The 26,576-nt window shown below is 38.5% G+C and overlaps 1 protein-coding gene across 4 annotated transcripts in view; it reads right to left on the bottom strand.

Moving 5' to 3' along the window:
- The window catches only part of MICU1 (mitochondrial calcium uptake 1), a 223,862-nt gene that overhangs the window by 15,750 nt on the left and 181,536 nt on the right, over positions 1-26,576 (bottom strand). For all 4 annotated transcript variants that reach the window (XM_065893771.1, XM_065893768.1, XM_065893769.1 and 1 more), the window contains one exon: positions 15,948-16,056. In XM_065893771.1, coding sequence (XP_065749843.1) covers positions 15,948-16,056 — 109 coding nt within the window. The remainder of the gene's footprint in view (positions 1-15,947; positions 16,057-26,576) is intronic.

Here is a 26,576-nt window from a genome sequence, read left to right as displayed (position 1 = left end):
TAGAGATATTAATACTGCTTAGATATCCCTAGGAACAGAGAAGTTAAATAATGATAATCCCTTCTGAAAGCAATGATCCCAAGAATTTTTGGATGAATGATGAAACTTAGGAGAAACTAAAAGCTCCAATTCTCCTATTTAAAAAATACAAAAAAAACCCACTTATAACTTCTAAACTAATACAAATCTCAAAAAGTACTGAAAAAAGCAGTAGATACTACTTTCTAAGAGAACAAAATTAAGCCTCATCAGGTTCTAGGATTATTATTTTTTTAAATAACTTTTTGGGACTCCTCTTGTGGCACAGTAGTTAAGACTCTGCCTGCCAATGCAGGGGACATGGGTTCGATCCCTGATCCCTGGTCTGGGAGGATTCCCACATGCCACAGAGCAACTAAGCCCGCGTGCCACAACTACTGAGCCTGCGCACTAGAGCCCGCAAGCCACAACTACTGAGCCTGTGTGCCACACTACTGAAGCCCGTGTGCCTAGAGCCCATGCTCTTCAAGAAGAGAAGCCACTGCAATGAGAAGCCCGCGCACCACAAAGAAGAGTAGCCCCCGCTTGCCGCAACTAAAGCCCGCGCGCAGCAATGAAGACCCAAAGCAGCCAAAATAATAATAATAAAAAATTAATTAATTAACTAAAAAAATAAGATAAACAGGCAGAGGAAAGTCAGTACCTTGGGGCTGAAAACAGAACAGGCAGCTGTGTATAGTCATAATTTCAATCTAGTACAGTAATTTACGGTTATCTCATTTAATTTTCACAATAGCCCTGAGGCAAGTAGCCTTTATCACCGTTCTACAGATAAGGAAACTGAGGTTTTGAGAGTTTCAGTGATTTGTTCAAAGTCCAAAGCTAGTGAGTAATAGGGACTCAAAATCAGGTTTGAGTTTAAACCCAAAATTTATGCTTACAAATGTCTTGCATATATTTAGCTCTCAATAAATGCTAGATGTTGGAATCGTCTCTAAAAGTATAACGAAGTATTGCTACACCAATGAGTAGAGGTGATGAGGAACAGCTGGATCGTTAAAAGCTGAGAAGTCCATCCACATCTGTATATCCTATAATTTGATGTTCAGAAACTGACAGCTTAGTATATACACATGTCTTTTCTGTTCTGTGGTAGCCTTTAAAGGGATACTAACTTTCCTTGCTAAATGACCTTATTTAAGTAACTTTAGGCTTTTGTGCATTGGTTTCTTCACCAAAAAGTAATATAGGGCTTCCCTAGTGGCGCAGTGGTTGAGAGTCCGCCTGCCGATGCAGGGTACACGGGTTCGTGCCCCGGTCCGGGAAGATCCCACATGCTGCGGAGCGGCTGGGCCCGTGAGCCATGGCCGCTGAGCCTGCGCGTCCGGAGCCTGTGCTCCACAACGGGAGAGGCCACAACAGTGAGAGGCCCGCGTACCGCAAAAAAAAAAAAAAAAAAAAAAAAAAAAAAAAAAAAAACAAAAAAAAAAGTAACATGGTCAGAAAAGTGAAGAACACAGATGTGTCTACTAAGATGTTCCTGTGTGGGATAAGAAGCTAGATTAGACAACTCCAAGAGTCTGTGTCACTGTAGGGTATGCATTACAGACGTCAGAGCATGTCTGAGTGGGAGAACCTGGTCCTGAACAGAAGAGACAATTGTAGGGGGAAAATGTCATATTTCATCTTCAAGAGAAGGACACTAACTCCAAAACATCATAGTTTACCAAAAGGACTTTATTCTCACCCAAAAATGGTCAACTCTTAGCCAAAGGGAACTGGGAGGAAATAGCCTAGAGCCTGTCTTCCCTAAGCTATTGAGAACCACAGTTCAAAATGGTGAACCTGCATTGTCTCCTGGATTGCGTTTCAGCAATGATTTTCAAATTCCAGCAGCATTTTGGGATATACTGAGAGACAACATGATGGTGTGGAAAGAACACAGACTGGGATCAGAGAGACCTGAGCTTGAATTCTAGCTCTACTTAGCAGGGTAACCAAGAGTAAGCTGTTTCATTTTATATTTCCTTACTCATAAAATGGGGGATAATACTACCTAACTTTCAGTAAAAATACTTGGGATTGCAGAGAGTATCCTGTAGGGGATATGCCACAGGTTTTACTATTTATTTTCTTGGCTTGTCAGGTAATAAGGTAAACTGTATGTATAGGACAACTATAAAGAATTAAGGACAACCATGTCATAAATTATGATTTTCAGTTTAAGTGGGCTTGTGCTGGGGCATGAGTACTAAAGGCCATGGCCTATATCTGTGTGATTATTTCCTGTATTATAGTTCAAAGTACACGGGGGACACAACTGAACCTACAAGTTTCCCAAATCCCTAATATCCTAAGATGCTTATAATGGGGCTTTACCATACCTAGAAACCTTTTATTCTCTTGGCAGAAATAAGAATACTCTAAGTCATACAGGCCATAGCTCATTCTAGAGCTCCAACTCAAATAATTTCTAACTTTTCCATCATAGGATGCCATGGGGAAGGAGCCATGTTCAATTTTCCATTACCTTCTTCAGCAGACTAGGTAAATCATTCAGACAGCCCTTGAGAGGTTATATATCTAATTTTATGCCCAGTATGTATATGAATAAGCAATAGAACCAATTCCTCTTAAGTGCTAAACAAAAGAGATGACCTATAGTAGAAAGGTACTATAGTTCATGCAGAGAGGTTTTTTCTCCAAATGGTCAAAATTCAACAAAGACATGTCATTCTTGCCTGACAGTTGTCATTCTCACATGAACCATGTAGAACTAAAGAAATAGCCACAATGAAATCTGGCATTTTCACTCAGGGATTACATCACGCTGGAATGTAAATCTGCAGTTGCCACCTGCCTGGGTTCTCCAACTGTTCTGAGGAACATTAGCTCTATAAGTTGTTAAAGACATTCTGAGGCAAGTCAAGTTTGGGAACTATATCACTCTCTTGGAGATTAATAATGCACATTAGCATATTAAAAAGTTGGCAGGAGTAGTGCTGCAGGAAGAAATTCTGTATAACCTGGCATTTTCCAAACTTATTTGAACCATGGAACACTTTTTTGGGGTTTTGTTTTAAACCCACAAAACCATTAACATATTGCAGTATATAATGTCCTTCACGATGCCGTTTCAGAAATTCTGTACTAAATTATGTCTAAAGACAGGTTTGCAAGCTCTAAAACAGCCAAGGAAGAGAGAGTGCCAGGGCCTCTAAAAGGTGCCAATTTCTGAAGGTCCTAACCTTTTGGGAAAAAATGACAGCTGAGACAGAGCAGCAGGCAGACAAAAGTGTTCCTGTGCCAACCCCTGCCTCACTCTTTCCCCACCCGTCATAGGGGTCAGAGGCCCTCATTAGCACCTATCACAACAACGTGAACAGCTTGTATCCTTTTCTTTCTCCCCTAATAGACTATGAGCTTCTTGAGAGTAGAACCCCGTGCCCAGCACAGTGCCTATGCTGCTAGCTGAATGAATGGATGAACCACACTAAATCTGGTTATACCATCAACCTCATAATGGAAGCAGCAGGCATTTATTAAACATTCACTGCATGATAGGCACAAGGTTAAGTGCTTTGTGTAGATTTATCCTCAGAACAATCCTATGAGGTGGATATTATTATCCTCATTCTAAAAACATAGAAACCAAATTCAGAAATTGCCCAAAGCTACTCAGCTAGTCAATGATGGAGCCAAGATTCAAATCCAGTATTCTTAACTATTACACTTTTCTTCCTCTCTTCTAAGATTCATCTCAGCAGTGAAATTCCATGATTCAGTGGAAGGAGAATTGGTATAGAACTCAAACGAATGGAAAAATCACTAGTATGACTATTAGGATCATGAATGTTTAAAAGCAAAGGGGAGAGTGCAAGGAGAGCCTGCAAAAGACAGGCATATCTGGCAGAGGGAAGGGACTTGGAACGGTAGCCAAGCACAGGCTAGTCTTTGCATGCACCCTGCAGTACATCACTTAACATTGCTGATATCATGACCCCCCTTAAGCTCGGATGAAGGTGAAATGTATGTTAAGTCTAAAAGATAGGGGTTATAGTACACAATGAATTCATGACATGAATTTGTTCTCTGGGTCTACTGTCAAAGGTGAGGGGTTATTGGCTTGAGATCCTATGTCTTTTTCACATCTATCAAGATGTTCATTCACTCATTCATTTATTGAGCAACTATTTATAGGGTGTCTACTATATCCCAGATATTGTCCTAGACACAGGGAATATATCCAGGAACAAGACAGATAAGCATTCTAGTAAACAGAGTCAGATAATAAATGCACACGTAAATACACAAGAAAATATCAGGTAGTGATAAAGGCTATGATACAGGCTGATGGAGTTACCAGGAAAGTGATTTATATAAGACCTGAGTTACAAGGAGCCAAATACACAGAGATCCTGGGAAAGAGAATTAAGGTGAAGGAACAGCCCGAACAAAGGCTTTTGGGTGGGAATGAACTTGATATATCTAGAATATAAAAGAACATGTGGAATGGAGTGAACTGGTAAGAAAGTGATATTTGATGTACTCAAAGAGTATATAAGAGCCATGCCATATGGAGCCCTGTAAGCCTAGGTAAAGAGATCAGGACTAGAGTAGGCTAGGTGGAGAAACAGAGTCAGGTTCAGGATGTTTTGGAAGCAGGGACACGGATTTATTGAAGAAATAAATATGGGGATGAACGAGTACAGAATCAAGGATAATGCTTACTTTTGTTTGTTCGAGCTCCTGGACAGATGAGGCATAATTCAGTTAATAAGTATTTATTGAGGGCCTACTATCTATGTACAAAATATCACAGTTAGTAGCCTCTGCTCTACCTGATAAGCCATATTTGTGAAAATTCAAGCCCATGTCTATAATTTATGGATAGGAATTCATGACAGTAGTGAAGGCAGAAGATTTTAGGTTAATGCCTCTTTTTTAAAAAACTATAAAAGCTACAGACAATTTTTATAATTTATATTGAGTAGTCAGGGAAGGCCTCTTTGAAGAAATAGAAGTTAGCCATGCAAAGAGTATAATTAGGTTTAAAAAAATGAGTTGTTTTTTTTTTTGCGGTACGCAGGCCTCTCACTGTTGTGGCCTCTCCCATTGCGGAGCACAGGCTCCGGACGCGCAGGCTCAGCAGCCATGGCTCACAGGCCCAGCCGCTCCGCGGCATGTGGGATCTTCCCGGACCGGGGCATGAACCTGTGTCCCCTGCATCAGCAGGCGGACTCTCAACCACTGTGCACCCGGGGAAGCTCAAAAATGAGTTTTTAAACAGACAATACAAATATTCTCACGGTAAGTTAAACTCATATACTTTTTTGTTTCTATTTTTGCCTTACTTTGTGGACTATGTATGAGTGATATTTAGGTCTTGGTTGCTACAGTGCATTGAATGGTGGCCACCCCAAGAGATATGTCCTACATCTTAGCCTCTAGAACTTGTGAATGTGACTTTGTTTGGAAGAAGGGGATTTGCAGAGGTAATTAAGGATGTTGAGATGATACCAGGTGGGCCCTAAATCCAATGACAAGTGTCCTTATAAGAGATATAAAAAGGACAGACACACAGATATACAGAAGAGAGAAGGAGGGGGAAGACCACGTGAAGACAGAAGCAGTGATTGGTAATATGCAGCCACAAGCCAAGGAGTGACTAAGCCACCAGAAGCTGGAAGAGGCAGGGGAAGATTCTTCCCTAGAGCCTTCAGAGGGAGTGTGGCCCTGCAAACATCTTGATTTCAGATTTGTGGGCTTCAGAACTGTGAAATAACTGTTGTTTTAGAGCACCATGTTTGTGGTAATTTGTTACAGCAGCCCTGGGAAATGAATACACTTGGTTTCTTCCTCTTACTTAGTATGAATCTAGGGCAGTTTCCCCTAGATATCTATCTTTTACACTCAGGGACTCCAAAGTTACACAGATAAAATAATCTAAGAAGTCAAAATAAATGCCAAATATCATCTATCTCAAAACCAAACATATTTTTGGATATCAGATAAGACTGTATAATTTGTACCACTGCCTCTGTTAACAAGGATAATGAGGCATGAACTCTATGGAGAGACTAAACATCCCAGGAAATGGCTTGAAGTCATTTGAAAGAAACACTTTATCTTTTTTTTTTTAACCACTAGGTTGCACTTTCCTTTGCTACCATTACCCTGAATCATTCTATTTTGTGCATCCTATAATTTTAACACAGACAGTGATTCATCCTATATAATTGTTCTTCAAAGTGAATCTATTGTCTTTAGTTGGACTTTTCAAAAAAAGGTATGCAAATATAAATAGGAGCTTATTAATTTTATTTTAATAATGAGTGATGACTTCAAATCTTACATCTTTGGATTTGCAGATGCTGTCAAATCTGTTTTGTGAAACAAAGCAATACAACCAAAGCTATTCTGGAGAAATGACCCTGTGGTATTACACATACACATACATAACCTCCATGATTTCATTAATTTTTTTCCAAAGGCTTCTACAAAGGTCAGAGGAGGTATTATTTTAAACAAATAAAAATAAATATGTAAACAAGCAAGGAGACAAATGCTGTTTTAAAAAGTTATGTGGATCAAGAAAATGAAATAAAAGGCATCCAGGATGGAAAGGAAGAAGTAAAATGATCTCTGTTTGCATATAGCATGATCTTATATTAGAAAATCTTAAGAAATCCATCAAAAAGTGTTGAATAAGCAAGACTGTGCTTATAAAACCTGAGTCAGTGCTTTGGAGAGATTTACAAATCACAGTACCCAATGGTGAAATAAAAACATTGTCAGATAAAAACATTGTCAGATAAACCAAAAACTAAGAGAATTAACTGCCAGCAGATTCATACCATAAATGATAAAGGAAGTTCTTCAAACTGATGGAAGTGATACCAGATAAAATTTTAGATATTCAGGAATAAATGAAAAACAATCAAAATGGTTAGTATGAATAAATGGTAAATGTGGCTAAGTATAAAAATTATTTTTTTCTGTTAATTTACTGAAAAATATAATTGTTGAAAACAAACATCCTAACATTATATGATAGAGATTATAACATATATAGAGGAAATACAAAGTGACAACTATAGCATAAAGGATGGAATGATGGGAAATGGAACTGTATGAATGCAAGGTTCTTACATTTCACTTGAAGTGGTACAATATTAACTTTAAGTAAACCATGAAAAGTTATAATTTCTAGAGAAACCACTAAAATATAAAATGCAAAAAAGTATAGCTAAAAGGCCATTAGACCCAACTCTATATCTAGAAGAGATATACCTTAAAGACACAGGTTTAACATAAAAGAATAGACATACCATGCAAACAATAACTACCCAAAGAGCTGGAGTAATTAAATCAATACCAGACAAAATAGAATTCAAGAAAAGGCATATTACTAAACATAAAGGGGGAATATTTCATAATGATAAAATGGCTAGTTCATCAAGAAAAGACAATAATCATTAATCATTAAGTATGTATGCACTTAATACCAGAGCTCAAAATTAATGAAGCAAAGACTGACATCATTTAAAGGGAAAAACAGATGAGATTGGTTCAAGATGGTAGAGTAGAAGGACATGTGCTCAGTCCCTCTTGTGAGAGCACCGGAATCACAATTAACTGCTGAACGATCATCAACAGGAAGACACTGGAACTCACCAAAAAAGATACCCCACATCCAAAGACAAGGGAGAAGCCTCAATGTGACAGTAGGAGGGGCGCAATCACAAGAAACTCAAATCCCATAACCCCTGGGTGGGTGACTCACAAACTGGAGAGTACTTATACCACAGAAGTCCACCAACTGGAGTGAAGGTTCTGAGCCCCATGTCAGGCTTCCCAACCAGGGGGTCCAGCAACGGGAGGAGGAATTCCTAGAGTATCAGACTTTGAAGGCTAGTGGGATTTGATTGCAGGACACCGACAGGGCTGGGAAACAGAGACTCCACTCTTGGAGGGCACACACAAAGTAGTGTGCACATGAGGACCCAGGGGAAGGAGCAGTGACCCCATAGGAGACTGAACTAGACCTACCTGCTAGTGTTGAAGGGTCTCCTGCAGAGGCGGCGGGTGGCTGTGGCTCACTGCAGGGACAAGGACACTGGCAGCAGAAGTTCTGGGAAGTACTCCTTGGCATGAGCCCTCCCAGAGTCTGCCGTTAGCCCCACCAAAGAGCGGGGTAGGCTCCAGTGCTGGGTTGCCTCAGGTCAGACAACCAAAAGGGAGGGAACACAGTCCCATCCATCAGCAGACAAGAGGATTAAAGTTTTACTGAGCTCTGCCCACCAGAGCGACACCCAGCTCTACCTGCCACCAGTCTCTCCATCAGGAAGGTTGCACAAGCCTATTAGATAGCCTCATCCACCAGAGGGCAGACAGCAGAAGCAAGAAGAACTACAATTCTGAAGCCTGTGGAATGAAAACCACATTCAAGATAAACAAGATGAAAAGGCAGAGGACTATGTACTAGATGAAGGAACAAGATAAAACCCCAGAAAAACAACTAAATGAAGTGGAAATAGGCAATCTTCCAGAAAAAGAATTCAGAATAATGATAGTGAAGATGATCCAGGACCTTGGAAAAAGAATGGAGGGAAAGATCGAGAAGATGCAAGAAATGTTTAAAGACCTAGAAGAATTAAAAAACAAACACCTAGAAGAGTTAAAGAACAAAAAAACAGAGATGAATGATACAATAACTGAAATGAATATACTAGAAAGAACCTACAGCAGAATAACTTAGGCAGAAGAATGGATAAGTGACGTGGAAGACAGAATGGTGAAATTCACTGCCATGGGACAGAATAAAGAAAAAAGAATGGAAAGAAATGAAGACAGCCTAAGAGACCTCTGGGACAACGTTAAATGCACCAACATTTGCATTATAGGCATCCCAGAAGAAGAAGAGAGAAAGGACCTAAGAAATTATTTGAAGAGATTATAGTCAAAAACTTCCCTAACATGGGAAAGGAAACAGTCACTCAAGTCCAGGAAGTGCAGAGAGTCCCAGGCAGGATAAACCCAAGGAGAAACACACCAAGACAGAAAGTAATCAAATTGACAAAAATTAAAGACAAAGAAAAATTATTAAAAGCAACAAGGGAAAAACGACCAGTAACATATAAGGGAACTCCCATAAGGTTAACAGCTGATTTCTCATCAGAAACTCTACAAGCCAGAAGGGAGTGGCATGATATATTTAAAGTGATGAATGGGAAGAACCTACAACCAAGATTACTCTACCTGGCAAGGATCTCACTCAGATTTGACAGAGAAATCAAAAGCTTTACAGATAAGCAAAAGCTAAGAGAATTCAGCACCACCAAACCAATTCTACAATAAATGCAAAAGGAACTTCTCTAAGTGGGAAACACAAGAGAAGAAAAGAACCTACAAAAACAAACCCAAAACAAATAAGAAAATGGTCATAGGAACATACATATTGATAATTACCTTAAATGTGAATGGATTAAATGCTCCAACCAAAAGACACAGGCTTGCTGAATGGATACAAAAACAAGACCCAGGGCTTCCCTGGTGGCACAGTGGTTGAGAGTCTGTCTGCCAATGCAGGGGACACAGGTTTGAGCCCTGGTCTGGGAAGATCCCACATGCCACGGATCAACTAGGCCCTTGAGCCACAACTACTGAGCATGCGCATCTGGAACCTGTGCTCCGAAACAAGAGAGGCTGCAATAGTGAGAGGCCCGCGCACCGCGATGAAGAGTGGCCCCTACTTGCCGCAACTAGACAAAGCCCTCGCACAGAAACGAAGACCCAACACAGCCAAAAATAAATAATGAATTAATTAATTAAAAAAAAACAAAAACAAAAAAACACAAGACCCATATATATGCTGTCTACAAGAGACCCACTTCAGACCTAGGGACACATACCGACTGAAATTGGGGGATGGAAAAAGATATTCCATGCAAATGGAAATCAAAAGAAAGCTGGAGTAGCAATAATCATATCAGATAAAATAGACTTTAAAATAAAGAATGTTATGAGAGACAAGGAAGGACACTATATAATGATCAAGGGATCAAGCCAAGAAGATATAACAATTATAAATATATATGCAACTAACATAGGAACACCTCAATACATAAGGCAAATGCTAACAGCTATAAAAGAGAAAATCGACAGTAACACAATAATAGTGGGGGACTTTAACACCTCACTTACACCAATGGATAGATCATCCAGAAAGAAAAGCAATAAGGAAACACAAGCTTTAAATGACACAATAGACCAGACAGATTTAATTGATATTTATAGGACATTCCATCCAAAAACAGCAGATTACACTTTCTTCTCAAGTGCACATGGAACATTCTCCAGGATAGGTCACATCTTGGGTCACACATCAAGCCTTGGTAAATGTAAGAAAACTGAAATCATATCAAGCACCTTTTACAACCACAATGCTATGAGATCAGAAATCAGTTACAGGGAAAAAAACGTAAAAAACACAAACACATGGAGGCTAAACAATATGTTACTAAATAACGAAGAGATCACTGAAGAAATCAAAGAGGAAATCAAAAAATACCTAGAGACAAATGACAATGAAAACACGACAATCCAAAACCTATGGGATGCAGCAAAAGCAGTTCTAAGAGTGAAGTTTATATCAATACAATCCTACCTCAAGAAGTAAAAAAAATCTCAAACAATCTAACCTTACACCTAAAGGAACTAGAAAAAGAAGAACAAACAAAACCCAAAGTTAGGAGAAGGAAAGAAATCATAAACATTAGAGCAGAAATAAATGAACCAGAAACAAAGAAAACAATAGCAAAGATCAATAAAAGTAAATGCTGGTTCTTTGAGAAGATAAACAAAATTGATAAACCTTTAGCAAGACTCATCAAGAAAAAGAAGGAGAGGACTCAGTAAAATTAGAAATGAAAAAGGAGACGTTACAATGAACACCGCAGAAATACAAAGCATCCTAAGAGACTACTACAAGCAACTCTATGCCACTAAAATGGACAAAGTGAAAGAAATGGACACATTCTTAGAAAGGTATAAACTTCCAAGACTGAATCAGGAAGAAATAGAAAATATGAACAGACCAATCTCAAGCAATGAAATTGAAACTCTGATTAAAAAATCTTCCAACAAACAAAAGTCCAGGACCAGATGGCTTCACAGGTGAATTCGATCAAACATTTAGAGAAGAGCTAACACCCATCCTTCTCAAACTCTTCCAAAAAATTGCAGAGGGAGGAACACTCCCAAACACATTCTACGAGGCCACCATCACCCTGATACCAAAACCAGACAGAGATACTACAAAAAAAGAAAATTACAGACCAATATCACTGATGAATATAGATGCAAAAATCCTCAACAAAATACTAGCAAACAGAATCCAACAACACATTAAAAGGATCATACACCATGATCAAGTGGGATTTATCCCAGGGATGCAAGGATTCTTCAATATACGCAAATCAATCAATGTGATATACCATATTAGCAAATTGAAGAATAAAAACGATATGATCATCTCAATAGATGCAGAAATAGCTTTCGATAAAATTCAATACCCATTTATGATAAAAACTCTCCAGAAAGTGGGCAGAGAGGGAACCTACCTCAACATAATAAAGGCCATATATGACAAAATCACAGCAAACATCATTCTCAATGGTAAAAAACTGAAAGCATTTCCCCTAAGATCAGGAAAAAGACAAAGCTGTCCACTCTCGCCACTATTATTCAACATAGTTTTGGAAGTCCTAGCCACAGCAATCAGAGAAGAAAAAGAAATAAAAGGAATACAAGGTGGAAAAGAAGAAGTAAAGCTGTCACTGTTTGCAGATGACATGATACTATACATAGAGAATTCTAAAGATGCCACCAGAAAACTACTAGAGCTAATCAATGAATTTGTAAAGTTGCAGGATACAAAATTAATGCACAGAAATCTCTTGCATTCCTATACACTAACAATGAAAGATCAGAAAGAGAAATTAAGGAAACAATCCTATTCACCATTGCAACAAAAAGAATAAAATACCTAGGAATAAACCTACCTAAGGAGGTAAAAGGCCTGTACTCAGAAAACTATAAGACACTGTTGAAAGAAGTCAAAGATGACACAAACAGATGGAGACATATACCATGTTCTTGGATTGGAAGAATCAATATTGTGAAAATGACTATACTACCCAAAGCAATCTACAGATTCAATGCAATCCCTGTCAAATTACCAGTAGCATTTTTTACGGAACTAGAAAAAAAATCTTATATTTGTATGGAGACACAAAGGACCCCGAATAGCCAAAGCACTCTTGAGGGGAAAAAAACAGAGCTGAAGGAATCAGACTCCTTCACTTCAGACTACAGGGCTATAGTAATCAAGACAATATGGTACTGGCACAAAAACAGAAATACAGATCAATGGAACAGGATAGAAAGCCCAGAGATAAACCCAGCACCTATGGTCAACTAATCTATGACAAAGGAGGCAATGATACACAATGGAGAAAAGACAGTCTCTTCAATAAGTGGTGCTGGGAAAACTGGACAGCTACATGTAAAAGAATGAAATTAGTATACTCCCTAACACCATACACAAAAATAAACTCAAAATGGATTAGAGACCTAAATGTAAGTCCAGACACTATAAAACTCTTAGAGGAAAACATAGGAAGAACACTCTTTAACATAAATCACAGCAAAATCTTTTTTGATCCACCTTCTAAAGTAATGGAAATAAAAGCCAAAATAAACAAATGGGACCTAATGAAACTTCAAAGCTTTTGCACAGCATAGGACAAAAAGACAACCCTCAGAATGGGGAAAATATTTTCAAACGAATCAATGGACAAAGGATTAATCTCCAGCATATATAAACAGCTTATGCAGCTGAATATTAAAAAAACAAACAACCCAATCAAAAAATGGGCAGAAGACCGAAATAGACACCTTTCCAAAGAAGACATACAGATGGCCAAGAAACACATGAAAAGCTGCTCAACATCACTAATTATTAGAGAAATGCAAATCAAAACTACCATGAGGTATCACCTCACACCAGTCAGAATGGCCATCGTCAAAAAATCTACAAACTATAAATGCTGGAGAGGGTGTGGAGAAAAGGGAACCCTCTTGCACTGTTGGTGGGAATGTAAATTGATACAGCCACTATGGAGAACAGTATGGAGTTTCCTTAAAAAACTAAAAATAGAACTACCATATGACTAAGCAATCCCACTACTGGGCATATACCCTGAGAAAACCATAATTCAAAAAGAGTCATGTACTACAATGTTCATTGCAGCTCTATTTACAATAGCCAGGACATGGAAGCAACCTAAGTGTCCATCGACAGATGAGTAGATAAAGAAGATGTGGCACATATATACAATGGAATATTACTCAGCCATAAAAAGAAACGAAATTGAGTTATTTGTAGTGAGGTGAATGGAACTAGAGTCTGTCATACAGAGTGAAGTAAGTCAGAAAGAGAAAAACAAATACTGTATGCTAACACATATATATGGAATCTAAGAAAAAAAAAGATTCTGAAGAACCTAGGGGCGGGACAGGAATAAAGACGCAGACATAGACAAAGGACTTGAGGACACGGGGAGGGGGAAGGGTAAGCTGGGACGAAGTGAGAAAGTGGCACGGACATATATACACTACCAAATGTAAAATAGATAGCTAGTGGAAAGCAGTCACATAGCACTGGGAGATCAGCTCGGTGCTTTGTGACCACCTAGAGGGGTGGGATAGGGAGGGTGGGAGAGAGAGACGCAAGAGGGAGGAGATATGGGGATATATGTATATGTATAACTGATTCACTTTGTTATAAAGCAGAAACTAACACACCATTGTAAAGCAATTATACTCCAATAAAGATGTAAAAAAAAAAGACCCCATTAAGAAAATGAATAGGCAAGCCACAGACTAGGAAGCTGTTCACAAAATATATATCTGATATAGGACTTAGAATATATCAAGAAATTCCACAATTCAATAAGACAAGCAAACTTATAAAAATGGGTAAAAGATTTGAACAGACACTTCACCAAAGAAGATATCTGAATGATGAGAACACAAAAAGTTGCTCAATAACAGAGGTCATCAGGGAAGTACAAATGAATAACACAATGAGGGGACTTCCCTGGTGGTCCAGTGGTTAAGAATCTGCCTTCCAATGCAGGGGACATGGGTTTGATCCCTGGTTGGGGAACTAAGATCCCATATGCCACAGTGCAACTAAGCCCACGTGCTGCAACTACTGAGCATGCAAGCCACAACTAGAGAGCCTGAGTGCTGCAACTCCAGAGCTCACGTGCTCTGGAGCCCTCGTGCCACAACTACAGAGCCCACGCACTCTGGAGCCTGTGCGCCACAACCAGAGAGTCTTCGTGCTGCAAATACTGAGCCTGCGTGCTGCAACTACTGAGCCTAGGTGCCACAACTAGAGAGAGAAGCCCGCACACCTCAATGAAGAGCCCGCGTGCCGCAACAAAAGTTCCTGCATGCCACAATGAAGATCCCACGTGCTGCAACAAAGACCCAATGCAGCCAAAAATAAAACAAAAAAATAAATATTAAAAAAACACAAACAAACATGAGATACCTTTATATACATTCCAGAATCACAAAAATTAAAAAAGACTGATACCACCAACTGTTGACAAGAATGTGGAACCACTTGAACCGCTGTACATTTTTAGTGGGAGTATAAAAAAGATGCACTATGAAAAAGGGTCTGAATGTTTTTTTTATAAACGAAATACCTTTCTCTGGACACAGCAATTTACTCCTAGGTATTTATCCAAGAAAAATGAAAATACATGTCCTCAAAGAGACTAACATAAGAATGTTCATAGTGGCTTGATTCAAGATAGCCAATAACTAGAAACAGCCAAGGTGTCCAACAGAAGAGTGGATAAACAAATTGTGGTGTATTCATACAACGGATTACTATTCATAAAAAAGGAACAAACTACTGTACATGCAACAACATGGGTGGATCTCAAGCACATGCTGAGAGAAACTTTAGAAAGAGTGTACATTGTATAATTCCATTTGTGTGAAGTTCTAGAACAGACAAAATTAATCTATGGTGGAAAAATACACAGAATTAAGATTGCCTCATGATAACCGGGGGCAGAAATTGACTGTGAAAGGGCACAAGGGAACTGTAGAAATCTACTGAACTTCAATTAATATTCATGCTGAAGTATTCGGGAGTGAAGTACTTATGTCTCTAACTTAACTCTGAATGCGTCAAAAATTAAGAGAGATTGATAATCAGAAGGATGAATATATGCATAGGTATTCTATCAGGGAAATATAGCAAAATAGTCATTGAGGTGGATATATGGATGTTCTCTGAATAATTATTTCAACTGTTATGTATGTTTGAAATTTTTCATAATAAAATATTGGGGAAAAAACTGTTTTCAATTCCTCTGCTCTCTCACATTGACTGTACAAACTGGAACTGAATTTGTATGAAGTAAGCCAATAGGGGGTGCTATTTTCAGAATCATGATTTTATCTTTTAAAGAAAAACACAAAAACTTTAACATGAAAAACAAACCAAACCACTCCTCAACAAAGAATGAATTAAAATGAACAGCAACTTTAGCTTCACATTATATATGTCGTAACTCTGGCTCTGAAGAGAGAATTTCTGAATTTCATTCACTGTACCTCAGCTTAGATGCCTGTTTCCAAGACTAATCGTTTAAAGATGGGAATCTGCCTTGACTATATAGCCTTTAGCACAAGACAATGTATTTGCTGAATTTGGCCTCCCAGGGTGAAATGCAAGGCTCATACAGTGTCAACAGAACAAATCAAAAAACAATGTCAAGAAAAATTCACATATTACTGTTAAGGACGGGTAGTCACCTAATAGATTATAGATTCAGTGTTTATAGTGTCAAGAAAAAAATTTTGGGTTTCATTACCTTTATCAAGAGATGCCCCAGCCATATGGTAAAAGCTCAATGCAGTGTCTACATCATTAATGTTCTTTAAGAAAGTAAAGAAGTTCTCCACTTCCTGAAATGTCAGACCCTGAAAGAAGAAAGACAGTTAAGTAAGGCAGGAACCTGTACAAAAAGCAGCATAAAAATGCAGAAAACTAGGCAGTTATTCATGCCTATAAATCAGAAATTTATGCTATGTCTAGAACAGAGACTCAACAAATTAGTCAAGGAATGTCAAATTTGTACACAACAGGGGAACAAAACTCTGGTATTTTACCCTGAGAAATGCACATTGGCTAATTGCTTTCCCCTCATATGTAAAATCTGACATGAAGCTGTTTAAAGTTATGGCTGGATATCTTTAAAGAAAATATTTCTAACTATACTCTCCAATTAGCCACAATATCTGTTGTGACACTTCCTAAATGAGCTGTAGCCACTTGATCTGTTATACATCGTAACAAGTAAGACCCATCAGGACTTTCATTTTAATAATCTACTCATAGGCCAGTCAAGCTTTTTGAGGCTTAAGCTAATTGAAGAACCACCAAAGCCAGTAATATACATGGGAACGGTTTCAGCATTTAGCAGAACCCAAGCAACTGGGAAAGTTGTTCATTATCTCAATTTAAAAGCTACTAATGAAGCAATTTGCCATGTAACTTTAATCTGATGAAAGTCTGTGAATGAGGAAATTCTTTTCAAAAGCTGGTCAAAGATTTGCTGATCTTTGATGCTACTTTCTATGATGGCTCAAGAGAGTAGTTGGATAAACAGGGATTAGAGGGAGGAATATTTGTCCTATATGCCTGTTTCCCATTTCTCACACATCATGCTGTGATGGAAATGAATACAATCTCTAAGAAATGAGTAACACTGGGGAGACACTGAGATTAACGTCTTCTAATGAAGCATCAGGTCCTTTTATGGACTGCAGATGTTGACGGGCTTCTACTCAGTACTGATCCTCTTCCGATCTCCATTTCCCCAAACTACAGAGCCCAGGAATCCACATAGGTAACTCAGTAAAAAGGAAACCTTAATATAGACAATCTATAGCACATTCCTGGTACTCCCCAAACTGGCCAATGGTATCTTTCTCATTTCATCAATCAAACTAAAAGCTAAAATACTGTGTGTATGATATGTCACATGATCGTTTTAGTTTTTCTCCTTAGAATCATAGAACTTAAAAATTTTTTAATTGTGGAATATGATGACCATATAGAAAGGCGCATAAAACAAACTGTTGTAAAATGAACACCCATAAGATCTTGATTCAGGTCAAGAAACAGACAATTATCAGCATCCCAGAAATCTCCCTCTCTTCCCCAACGTGACTCTTCCCAGTTATGAGCCTCTTCTCCTCCCAGTGATAACTACTGTGACTTTTAGAATATTCATTTCCTTGCTTTTCATAAAAAATAGTTTTACTATCTATTTATGCATCCTTAGACATATGTTTAAGGAGTTTAAGTATGTCTGTTTAATTTTATAAATGGAACCATGCAATATGTATTCTATTATATATGGATTCTCTCTTTAAGATTTTTCAATGTTTTTGTGTATATCTGTAGTTCATGCATTTTTATTGCTGTAAGTATTCCATCGTGTGACTATACTATTTGGGCTATTTCCAGTTTTTGGCAATTATGAACAGTTGTCCATCTGTATTTAAGCATTCATTCAAACATTTATGGAGCAACTACTATATACCAAGCTCCATAACTTCTGGCAGTGAAAAACGCCTATATTAAATAATTCTGCCCCAACTTGAGGTCATTCTCTTAAGGTCATTCTCAGAGGTAGGGTTCATTCCTTGTACAAATGCCATAGTATGCTATCTAATGTAAGCACTAGGCTAGAAACAACATTATAAGAGGGAAGAATTCCCCTGGATCAGAAGCACAGGTTTTACAATATCACCTGCTTGTGGATGGATACACTAAGACCATCTTCTCTTCCTCTCCATCTAAAGATGTGCAGAGGTGGGAACAACCCAAGTGTCCATTGATATATGAATGGATAAACAGAATGTGGTGTATACATATAATGGAATAGTATTCAGCCTTTAAAAGGAAAGACATTCTGATACATGCTACAACAAGGATGAACCTTGAAGACATTACAGCAAGGGAAATAATCCAGCCACAGATGGACAAATGCTGTATGATTCCATTTATACGAGGTACCTAGAGCAGTTAAATTCATAGAGACAGAGAGTAGAATGGTGGTTTCTAGGGGTGGGCGGCAGGGGATAATGGGGAATTATTGTTTAATGGGTATGGAGTTTCAGTTTGGGAAGATGAAAAAAGTTCTGGGGATGAATGGTGGTGGTGTTCTTTGCACAGCAGTGTATACTTACTGCTACTAAACCATTTAAAAATGGTTAAAATGGTAAATTTTGTTATGTATATTTCACCACAATTTAAAAAAAGATAGGCTAAAGCTTTTCTACTTCTTATTATTAAGGTGTGAATTTCCACAGGCGAGGTAAGGATAGGGGCCTGAGTTTATGAAAGGGTTTTTAAGGCTAAAAGGTTGACATAAAATTCCTAAAACAGAAAGGGCATGGTAAAGGAATTGCATCCCACTCTGATAAACAACCTCTGATGTATGTTAGTTAATTTATTGTGAAACATCAAATGCTCAAGACCACAGTGCTTATGTTGAGAATTATTTGAGAACAGATAGAAGAATGTGAACTGAGTGGTTATTCATTTGATGATTTAGAAAAACAGTGGAATACAACTCATACTATGCCATTATTAAATAAAAATGTGTAACATTTTGCCTTTTATTACATAGATATAATAAAAAATATTTATCGAGCACTATGCCAGGAACAGTGAGGAAAATAAAATTACATTGGACATGGGCCTCCTTAAAGAAAAGATGATGCCATTCACGAAATTCTTATTTCTTGGTAATTACCTTAGTAAAAAATCCAGAGGTCTATTAGAATAAAGGTAGAATAAGACTATAGCATGAGGTTCGTGGATAGAAAGTGCAAAGATAGTCTTTTTGCCAGTTGAGCTGCTCAGACTTAGAAGGCTACAGTTTAAGCACAATCTATTGTCAGGTGACTTGAACTGCAGACATAGTAGTGAAAAGGAAATATCCTTCTCTGAGGCTTGGCATTAAAGGGATTTTTTTTTTTTTTGACATACTATGATGAAGTGGAAGAAGCAGGAGTTATTTTATTCTGTGACTAACTGTTCAACAAACCAGTTATCTATCTATCTTTGGAAAGAAGAACATATTTAAGACTGGGCTCTAAATAACTAAAAAAAGAAGATTAACAGTACTTTGACAATAGAAGTACTTCTTTATGTTGTTTAAAAATGAATTTAACATTAGAGAAGTTGTTAAGCAAATAAGAATTGCCTTTCAAAACTAAAAGCAACTGATAAAATGTTTAGGAGAAAACAGAAAATCTTCATGACCTTGGGTAAGGCAAAGAGTTTTTAGATATGACACCAAATGCACAATCCATAAAAGAAAAAAAATTGATAAATTAGATTTCATCAAGATTAAAAACTTTTGTGTTTCAAAATACTGAGAAAATAGACAAATCACAGACTGGGAGAAAATATTTAAAAATCATATATCTGATAAAGGATTTGTATCCAGAATTATATAAAGAACTCTTACAACTCAATGAGATCATAATAATAACCCAATTTAAAAAAAGATTTGAATAGACATCTTCCAAACAAGATATATGAATGGCTAGTAAGTACATGAAACAATGCTCCGGATCATCATTCATTAGGGAAATGCAAATTAAAATCACAATGAGATACCACTACATACTTATTATTGGGTTGGCCAAAAAGTGCCTTCGGTTTTCAAGTAAAAATAAAAGACACATTTTTCATTTTCACCACAAACTTTATTGCACAACATATTCACCATTTTGTTCCACTACCTTCTGCCATTTTTCAGGCAACTTCATAATTCCATCTGCCCCAAACTTTTTTTTTTTGGTCTGCATTCAGTCTTCATTGCTGCGCGTGGGCTTTCTCTAGTTGCGGCGAGTGGGGGCTACTCTTCGTTGCGGTGCGCGGGCTTCTCATTGCAGTGGCTTCTCTTGTTGCGGAGCACAGGCTCTAGATGCGTGGGCTTCAGTAGTTGCAGCACACTGGCTCAAGAGCGCATGGGCTTCATTTTGGCATGCGGGCTCAGTAGTTGTGGCTCGCGGGCTCTAGAGCGCAGGCTCAGTAGCTGTGGAGCACAGGCTTAGTTGCTCTGTGTCATGTGGGATCTTCCCAGACCAGGGATCGAACCCATGTCCCCTACATTGGCAGGGGGATTCTTAACCACTGCACCACCAAGGAAGTCCCTTCCCAAAACTTTTTATCTTTTTGAGCAAAGAACTGTTCCAGGTGTCTTTTATAGTCTTCCACGGAATTGAATTTTTTTCCATTAAGATCTGAATAAATGGAAATCCGAAGGTGCAATGTCTGGTGAATACGGCAGATGAACTGGAACTTCCCAGCCAAACTGTAACCGTTTTTGCCTGGTCATCAAAGGAACATGTCGTCTTGAGTTATCCTGATGGAAGATTATGTGCTTTCTGTTGACTAATTCTGGATGCTTTTCATCGAGTGCTGCTTTCAGTTGTTCTAATTGGGAGCAGCACTTGTTGTAATTAATCGTTTGCTTTTCCGAAAGGAGCTCATAATAGAGGACTCCCTTCTAATCCCACCATATATACACATTACCTTCTTTGGATGAAGACCGGCCTTTGGTGTGGTTGGTGGTGGTTCATTTAGCTTACCCCATGATCTCTTCCGTTCCATATTATTGTACAGTATCCACTTTTTTTTTTTCTTTTCTTTTTTGCGGTACGCGGGCCTCTCACTGTTGTGGCCTATCCTGTTGCGGAGCACAGGCTCCGGATGCGCAGGCTCAGCGGCCACGGCTCACGGGACTAGCCGCTCCGCGGCATGTGGGATCTTCCCGGACCGGGGCACGAACCCGTGTCCCTTGCATCGGCAGGCAGACTCTCAACCACTGCACCACCAGGGAAGCCCTATAGTATCCACTTTTCATTGCCCATCACAATTTGTTTTAAAACAGAATGTTTTTGTTATGTTTAAGTAGAGAATCACACGTGGAAATACGGTCAACGTTTTTTTTCACTGAACTTTATTGAACCCAAACATCAAAGTGATTAACATAACAAGCTAGTGCAAATGACTACATTATTATATGAATGCATTTATATGAAATTTCCAGAAAAGGCAAATCTATAGAGACAGAAAAGGCAAATCTATAGAGACAGAGGAAGATTTATGGTCGTGTAAGGCTACGGCAGAAATGGGGATTGACTGCAAACTAGCCTGAGGGATCTTTTTGGGGTGATTGAGATCTTCTAAAACTAGATTGCAATGATGATTGCCTAACTCTATAAATTTACTAAAAATAATTGATGGGTAAGTTGGTGAATTGTACACTTAAAATAATTTATATATACTTTATGATATACAGATTATACCTCAATAAAACTTAAAAAATAAAAAGCAGTTATAGTAGAATGAGAAGAGGGGGAAGGAAAATTTGGCTTCCTCTGGAGTCAGCTCTAAAGCCAGATATCTAGTGCTGACAGGCCATAGGTGGTACAAACACATTGTAACGATGATTCCTTGCCTTGTCTTTTAATTGGTCATAGCAAATCCATCTGCCAAGAATCAATCTAATTGCCTGAGCTCTCTCTGTGGCCCATTAAAAAAATAAGTCTCCTTCCTTCTTCCTTCTATGCTATGTTTCTCACCAATCGAATCTCTCATCTGCTCCATTTTCTGCTTAGTTTTTAAAAACATTTAAATTGTTTTTACACCAGGTAATATATGGATATGGTACAAAATGTTACACAGTACCAAGTAATTCTTCCTTTCCCTTGTCATCCAGTCTCCCTCCCTACATGTGGTCACTGTCACCAATTTCTTGGGTACCTTTTCAGAGATGTTTCTGTACTTGTCTTGCTCCAATAAAGCATTTCCCCATTGCAAAGCGCAGACTTTTCTTCAACTGGTTGGTGTCTGGCAGCAGGGGGAAATTACACCATTTCCATTACTTACATTTCTATAAGAACCTAATAGTCCTGAAACATCACTTTCTTCATATGTTCATTCCTCCTGCTGACAAAATATCAGTGACATCCACTGTCAGCTGGAAAGACCGCAAACTTCTTAGCCTAGTATACAAGGTCCTCTACAATCTGATTCCATAATTTACCTTTCTAGCTATCTCACTAAGAACCTATAGGTTAGAGTATAGCAACACTGTTTTTCTTGTTTCCTCTAAACCTTTCTGCTTATTCAAATCATGGAGAATAAACAGTGACAATAAACAGGTTCATTAGTAGGAAGATTATGGATTCTGGAATGAGACAGTCCTGGCTTTGAATCCTAGTGTCACCTCTTAAGACACTGTGTGATCTCAGACAAATAACTAAGGCTCAGAAAAAGTATTTTTCATCTCAAAAATGGGTATTCTATCCACCAAGCAGGATGCGATAATTAGGGAGAAGATAAGTAAAATGCCTAGTACATAAAAAGTACTCAGTAAATAGTAGGGCAAAGTCCTTAGTAAGCTGGCAGGCTCATTATTAGAGCCAGCAGCAGTGAATTTACTCAGTTATGCTCTGAAATACACTCTCTTCTCTGGTATGTGTAGGGCCTAGAGGGATAGGAAATAGGGAAAAGGTTGAGGTATATGAAACTAATTGTGTGTGGGGAAAACCAAAAATAAAACAGGGGGGAAAATCCATAAAATTAAATCTCTTAATAGTAATTCACAGTTTAGTACTCCTTTGGGGGAAGTAAAGGTTTCAAAGCTAATCAGTAAAACAAAGCAAATCAGTAGAGTTCTAATCTTTTTTTAGTTTAAGGGTCACACCTCGGGTGCTATACATAGTGGCTTTGGTGGGCACCCAATAATTGGAGTTAAGAGTTTTTCAAGGGCTCTGCTAGCAATGTTTCTAGAATCTGATATCCTCTGAAGACCACAATGTGGTTCACCTCTCAAATATCTGTGAGAATATGTGAACAGGGGAGCCCACATGAATATTATCCACAGAAAACATGAAAAGTTAATAATCTAATAGCTTTATTAAAATTGTTTTTTTAAGTACTAACTCTACTTAATGGCTAGCAGCAAGATTAATAAGTAATGCTATACACAAAGACTGTTGAGGATAGGGCTGTAAGAGGAATCACATAGCAAAAGCAAATACCTTCATAACCTTTGTTTGTCAAAATCCTACTCTGCCTTTCAGGCAAAGTTCAAATTGTACTTCCTCCGAGGTACAAGAGTTCTTACTTAGTCTCTTCAGCTGGTTCTAATCTTTCTCATTGGTGCTCCCAAAAGATCTCAATATCTTTATTAGGGTACTTAATATACATTCATCAATGCATTTGACAAACATTTGCCTATGAAACATCGTATAGAGAATGGCAAAGATGAGTAAGACAGTGCTCTCAAGAGGCTCAAAGTTGAGTGAGTTGTCTTGTGCCATAATTGTTTATTATCTGTCTCCCTCCACTTGAGGGCAGAGACTTGGTTTTGCTCATTCCTGTATTCCCAATATTTAGAAGACTGCCTGGCACATGGTGGATGCTCAATAAATACTGAATATGAAATTATATAGTTCTTTGCATACATCTATTTTTTACTAAACTATTACAGATAGGTGATGGTTTTATCTTTTATCTTTCTCACAGCACCTGGCTTTGTGTCTTGAACATAGCAATGTCTGCCACTGAACTGTAATTTTCAATTCATCCTTGAGTGGATTTGCTAAATTATTAAAGTTTGCAGTTTCTGCACTCTTTTTTTTTGCTTTACGCAGGCCTCTCACTGCCGTGGCCTCTCCTGTTGCGGAGCACAGGCTCCGGACGCGCAGGCTCAGCGGCCATGGCTCACGGGCCCAGCCGCTCCACGGCATGTGGGATCTTCCTGGACCGGGGCACAAACCCGTGTCCCCTGCATCGGCAGGCGGACTCCCAACCACTGTGCCACCAAGGAAGCCCAGTTTCTGCACTCAACCATAGAGAACGACCACTGTGAATTATACTTATGAAGTCTCAGAAAACTCTTGTCTTTCTTTTAATGAGGAGAAGAAGGTAATTTGGAGGATGGAAAGTAAAAGAAAAGTTAAAGTTGAGTCAGATTTGACCTAGAAGAAAAAGTCACAGAAAAAAAAGATACTGAGGGGAATGGGGACAATCTGATAGAGGATAGGGACTAAACTTTAAAACAAAGCAAAAACAAAACATGTTTCTCATAAAGCAAAAAAAGAAAGAAAGAGAAGAAAAATCTGTCTTTGTTAAGTAAGAAACATGGCAGTTACTCAGAGCATGAATAGAGTAATTTTTCCAGGCATGGCAGGTTCCCCAATTCTTCCAGCTATTACTCAGGAACAAAACTAGAGATGCTGATGGAGCAGGCCTTTCCAGAGCAGTGGCTTGCAAGCCTAACTGCACATTAGAATCACCTGGGGAGACTTTTAAGAACTATTGATGCCTGGACTCACCCACTGAGCTTCTGATGTAGTTACTTTGAAGAGGGTCCCAGCACCACTTTTGTGAAAAATTCACCAAGCGAGCCTACTGGGAGACCAGGTCTAAAGCACCGCTTTACAGGAAGAGTATGGTTAGGAGAAATAGAATTTTGCTAGAGAAGGGACAAGATCTGTAATAGGAAGCCCTGGATTTTATTAGTCCAGACTCTGGGTGGATCATTAATTTGTCTTTCTCTCTGTCTCTATATTTTCAAAGGCGAAATGAGATCTAACAAAGCTGTTAGAAACACAAAAAAGAAAAATGGCTGTGAAGCACTGCATAGTCATAAAGTAATACACAAATATTTATTTAATGCCACCACTAGGACCTTCAATCTTTTAGGTCTGGTTTCATATTTTGTACAGAACCCCACACAGAAAATGATTAACGTGTGCCAAATGAAAACACATTTTCATGTTAACAAATCCAAAGTGGAACAAAAGAAGCAATTAGGAAGCAGACAGTGATCCCCCTATAATGGGAAATGGTCCCAGAGAGATGGGCTGGTAACCTTAGGAGCAAAGGCCCATCATTAACTCTCATTTTAGTTAACTGCTATATTCACAAACTATTTAATCAACACGAGAGTACAATCAATCTCAATCTCCCTGCTAAGGCAGGCTAGAAATTCTGGGCCAGAAATAATTTAGCACCCCAGATTTTCATCATCTGACAAAATCTGTCCTTTCATTTCAGGGCTCTTTTGCAAGGTCTTCAGGTCTTAAATTAACTCCTGCCAAAGCTAAAATACTTTATTCCTTTAAGGGAGATGTCTCCAATACCCAATTTATTGCTTTTAAATATAAATTCACAACAAAACATGAATTAGCCTATCATGATAGATAATTATTTTAAGGTCAAATCAATGCCTGGACTAAACTTTAAAAAGAGGTCTGGTCAAAAGAAAGGAGTGTTCCCTATAAAATCCACCTGTATTTGCAATTAATTTTCCGAATTACAATTTCCAACAGATATGAGCTGGGTACTAGGTAGTGCAGGAGTTCTCTCTGGGAGAAAAGCATTGTCCTCTGTCACTTTCTGTTAATGACTCTTCCTCCATAGCCAAGGGAACACCTTGGGCTGGACTGAACTCAGAGAAGCTGACACTTTTTCTCAGAATCCAGCCTGTTCTCAGTTGCAGTCCACAGCCTGTTCAGAGGTCCGTTTAGCTTTTCAACATCCAAGACAAGGAGGAAAAAGTCTAGCTGATAAGAATTGTTTTCCACCAACTTGGGGCGATGCTATTCATGCAAGATTTCATGCACGAAGACTAATAACTAAGAAAACTGAGACAAGCACTAGAAATCCTATTTCTTATTTTCAGTTACTGAGTCTTTAAAGCTTAGAGTCTGCATCTAGGATAAGGCTCTTCAATTCATGAGGCCAGGAATGTTAAGTGATTTGTCTAATGTCCACAGAAATCTCTGAGGCAGGACTTGAACTCATCTCCTAGCTCCATGTCTACCACACCACGCTACCTTGGCAATCCCTCATGGAACATGTTTAGTGCCAGGTCAGTTTCCCAATCATGGCCAAATGGTAACTGTTGTCAGGTGGAAAGGGTATTGAATTGAGAATGAGATCTGGGTTCTAGCCCTTGCATTGCTCTGTGTGTGTGTGTGTGTGTGTGTGTGTGTGTGTGTGTGTGTGTGAGAGAGAGAGATCTTTAAGAGATCTGGCCTCTTTACTAGTTTCTTGTTCAGTTTGTTCATCCCACCCCCTGGAAAACCCCACATGCTGACTCAATTCTACCATCTGCCTCTTCCTGTATGAGGTACAGCTCTGAAGGGTGTCACAGAGCAGAGTTGACAAGTGTCATCACAAATCCATGGTCTCTAATCTCAATGCTGCTCAAAAAAGACCCAATCATCTCCTGAAATCTCTAATAATCTTATTCTCAATCTTTTTGCTTCTACGCTTGCTCCTTTCCAACTGCTCTTCATAAAGCAACTAGAGTCATCTCTTTAAACATACACACAACCATGCCATTTCACTGATCACAACCCTTTAATAGCTTCTCTTTGCACTATGAATAGAA

Source organism: Phocoena phocoena, chromosome 16, assembly GCF_963924675.1.
Source record: "Phocoena phocoena chromosome 16, mPhoPho1.1, whole genome shotgun sequence".
In the NCBI taxonomy this organism is placed as follows: Eukaryota; Metazoa; Chordata; class Mammalia; order Artiodactyla; family Phocoenidae; genus Phocoena; species Phocoena phocoena.
This window is presented reverse-complemented; position numbering and strand designations above follow the sequence as displayed.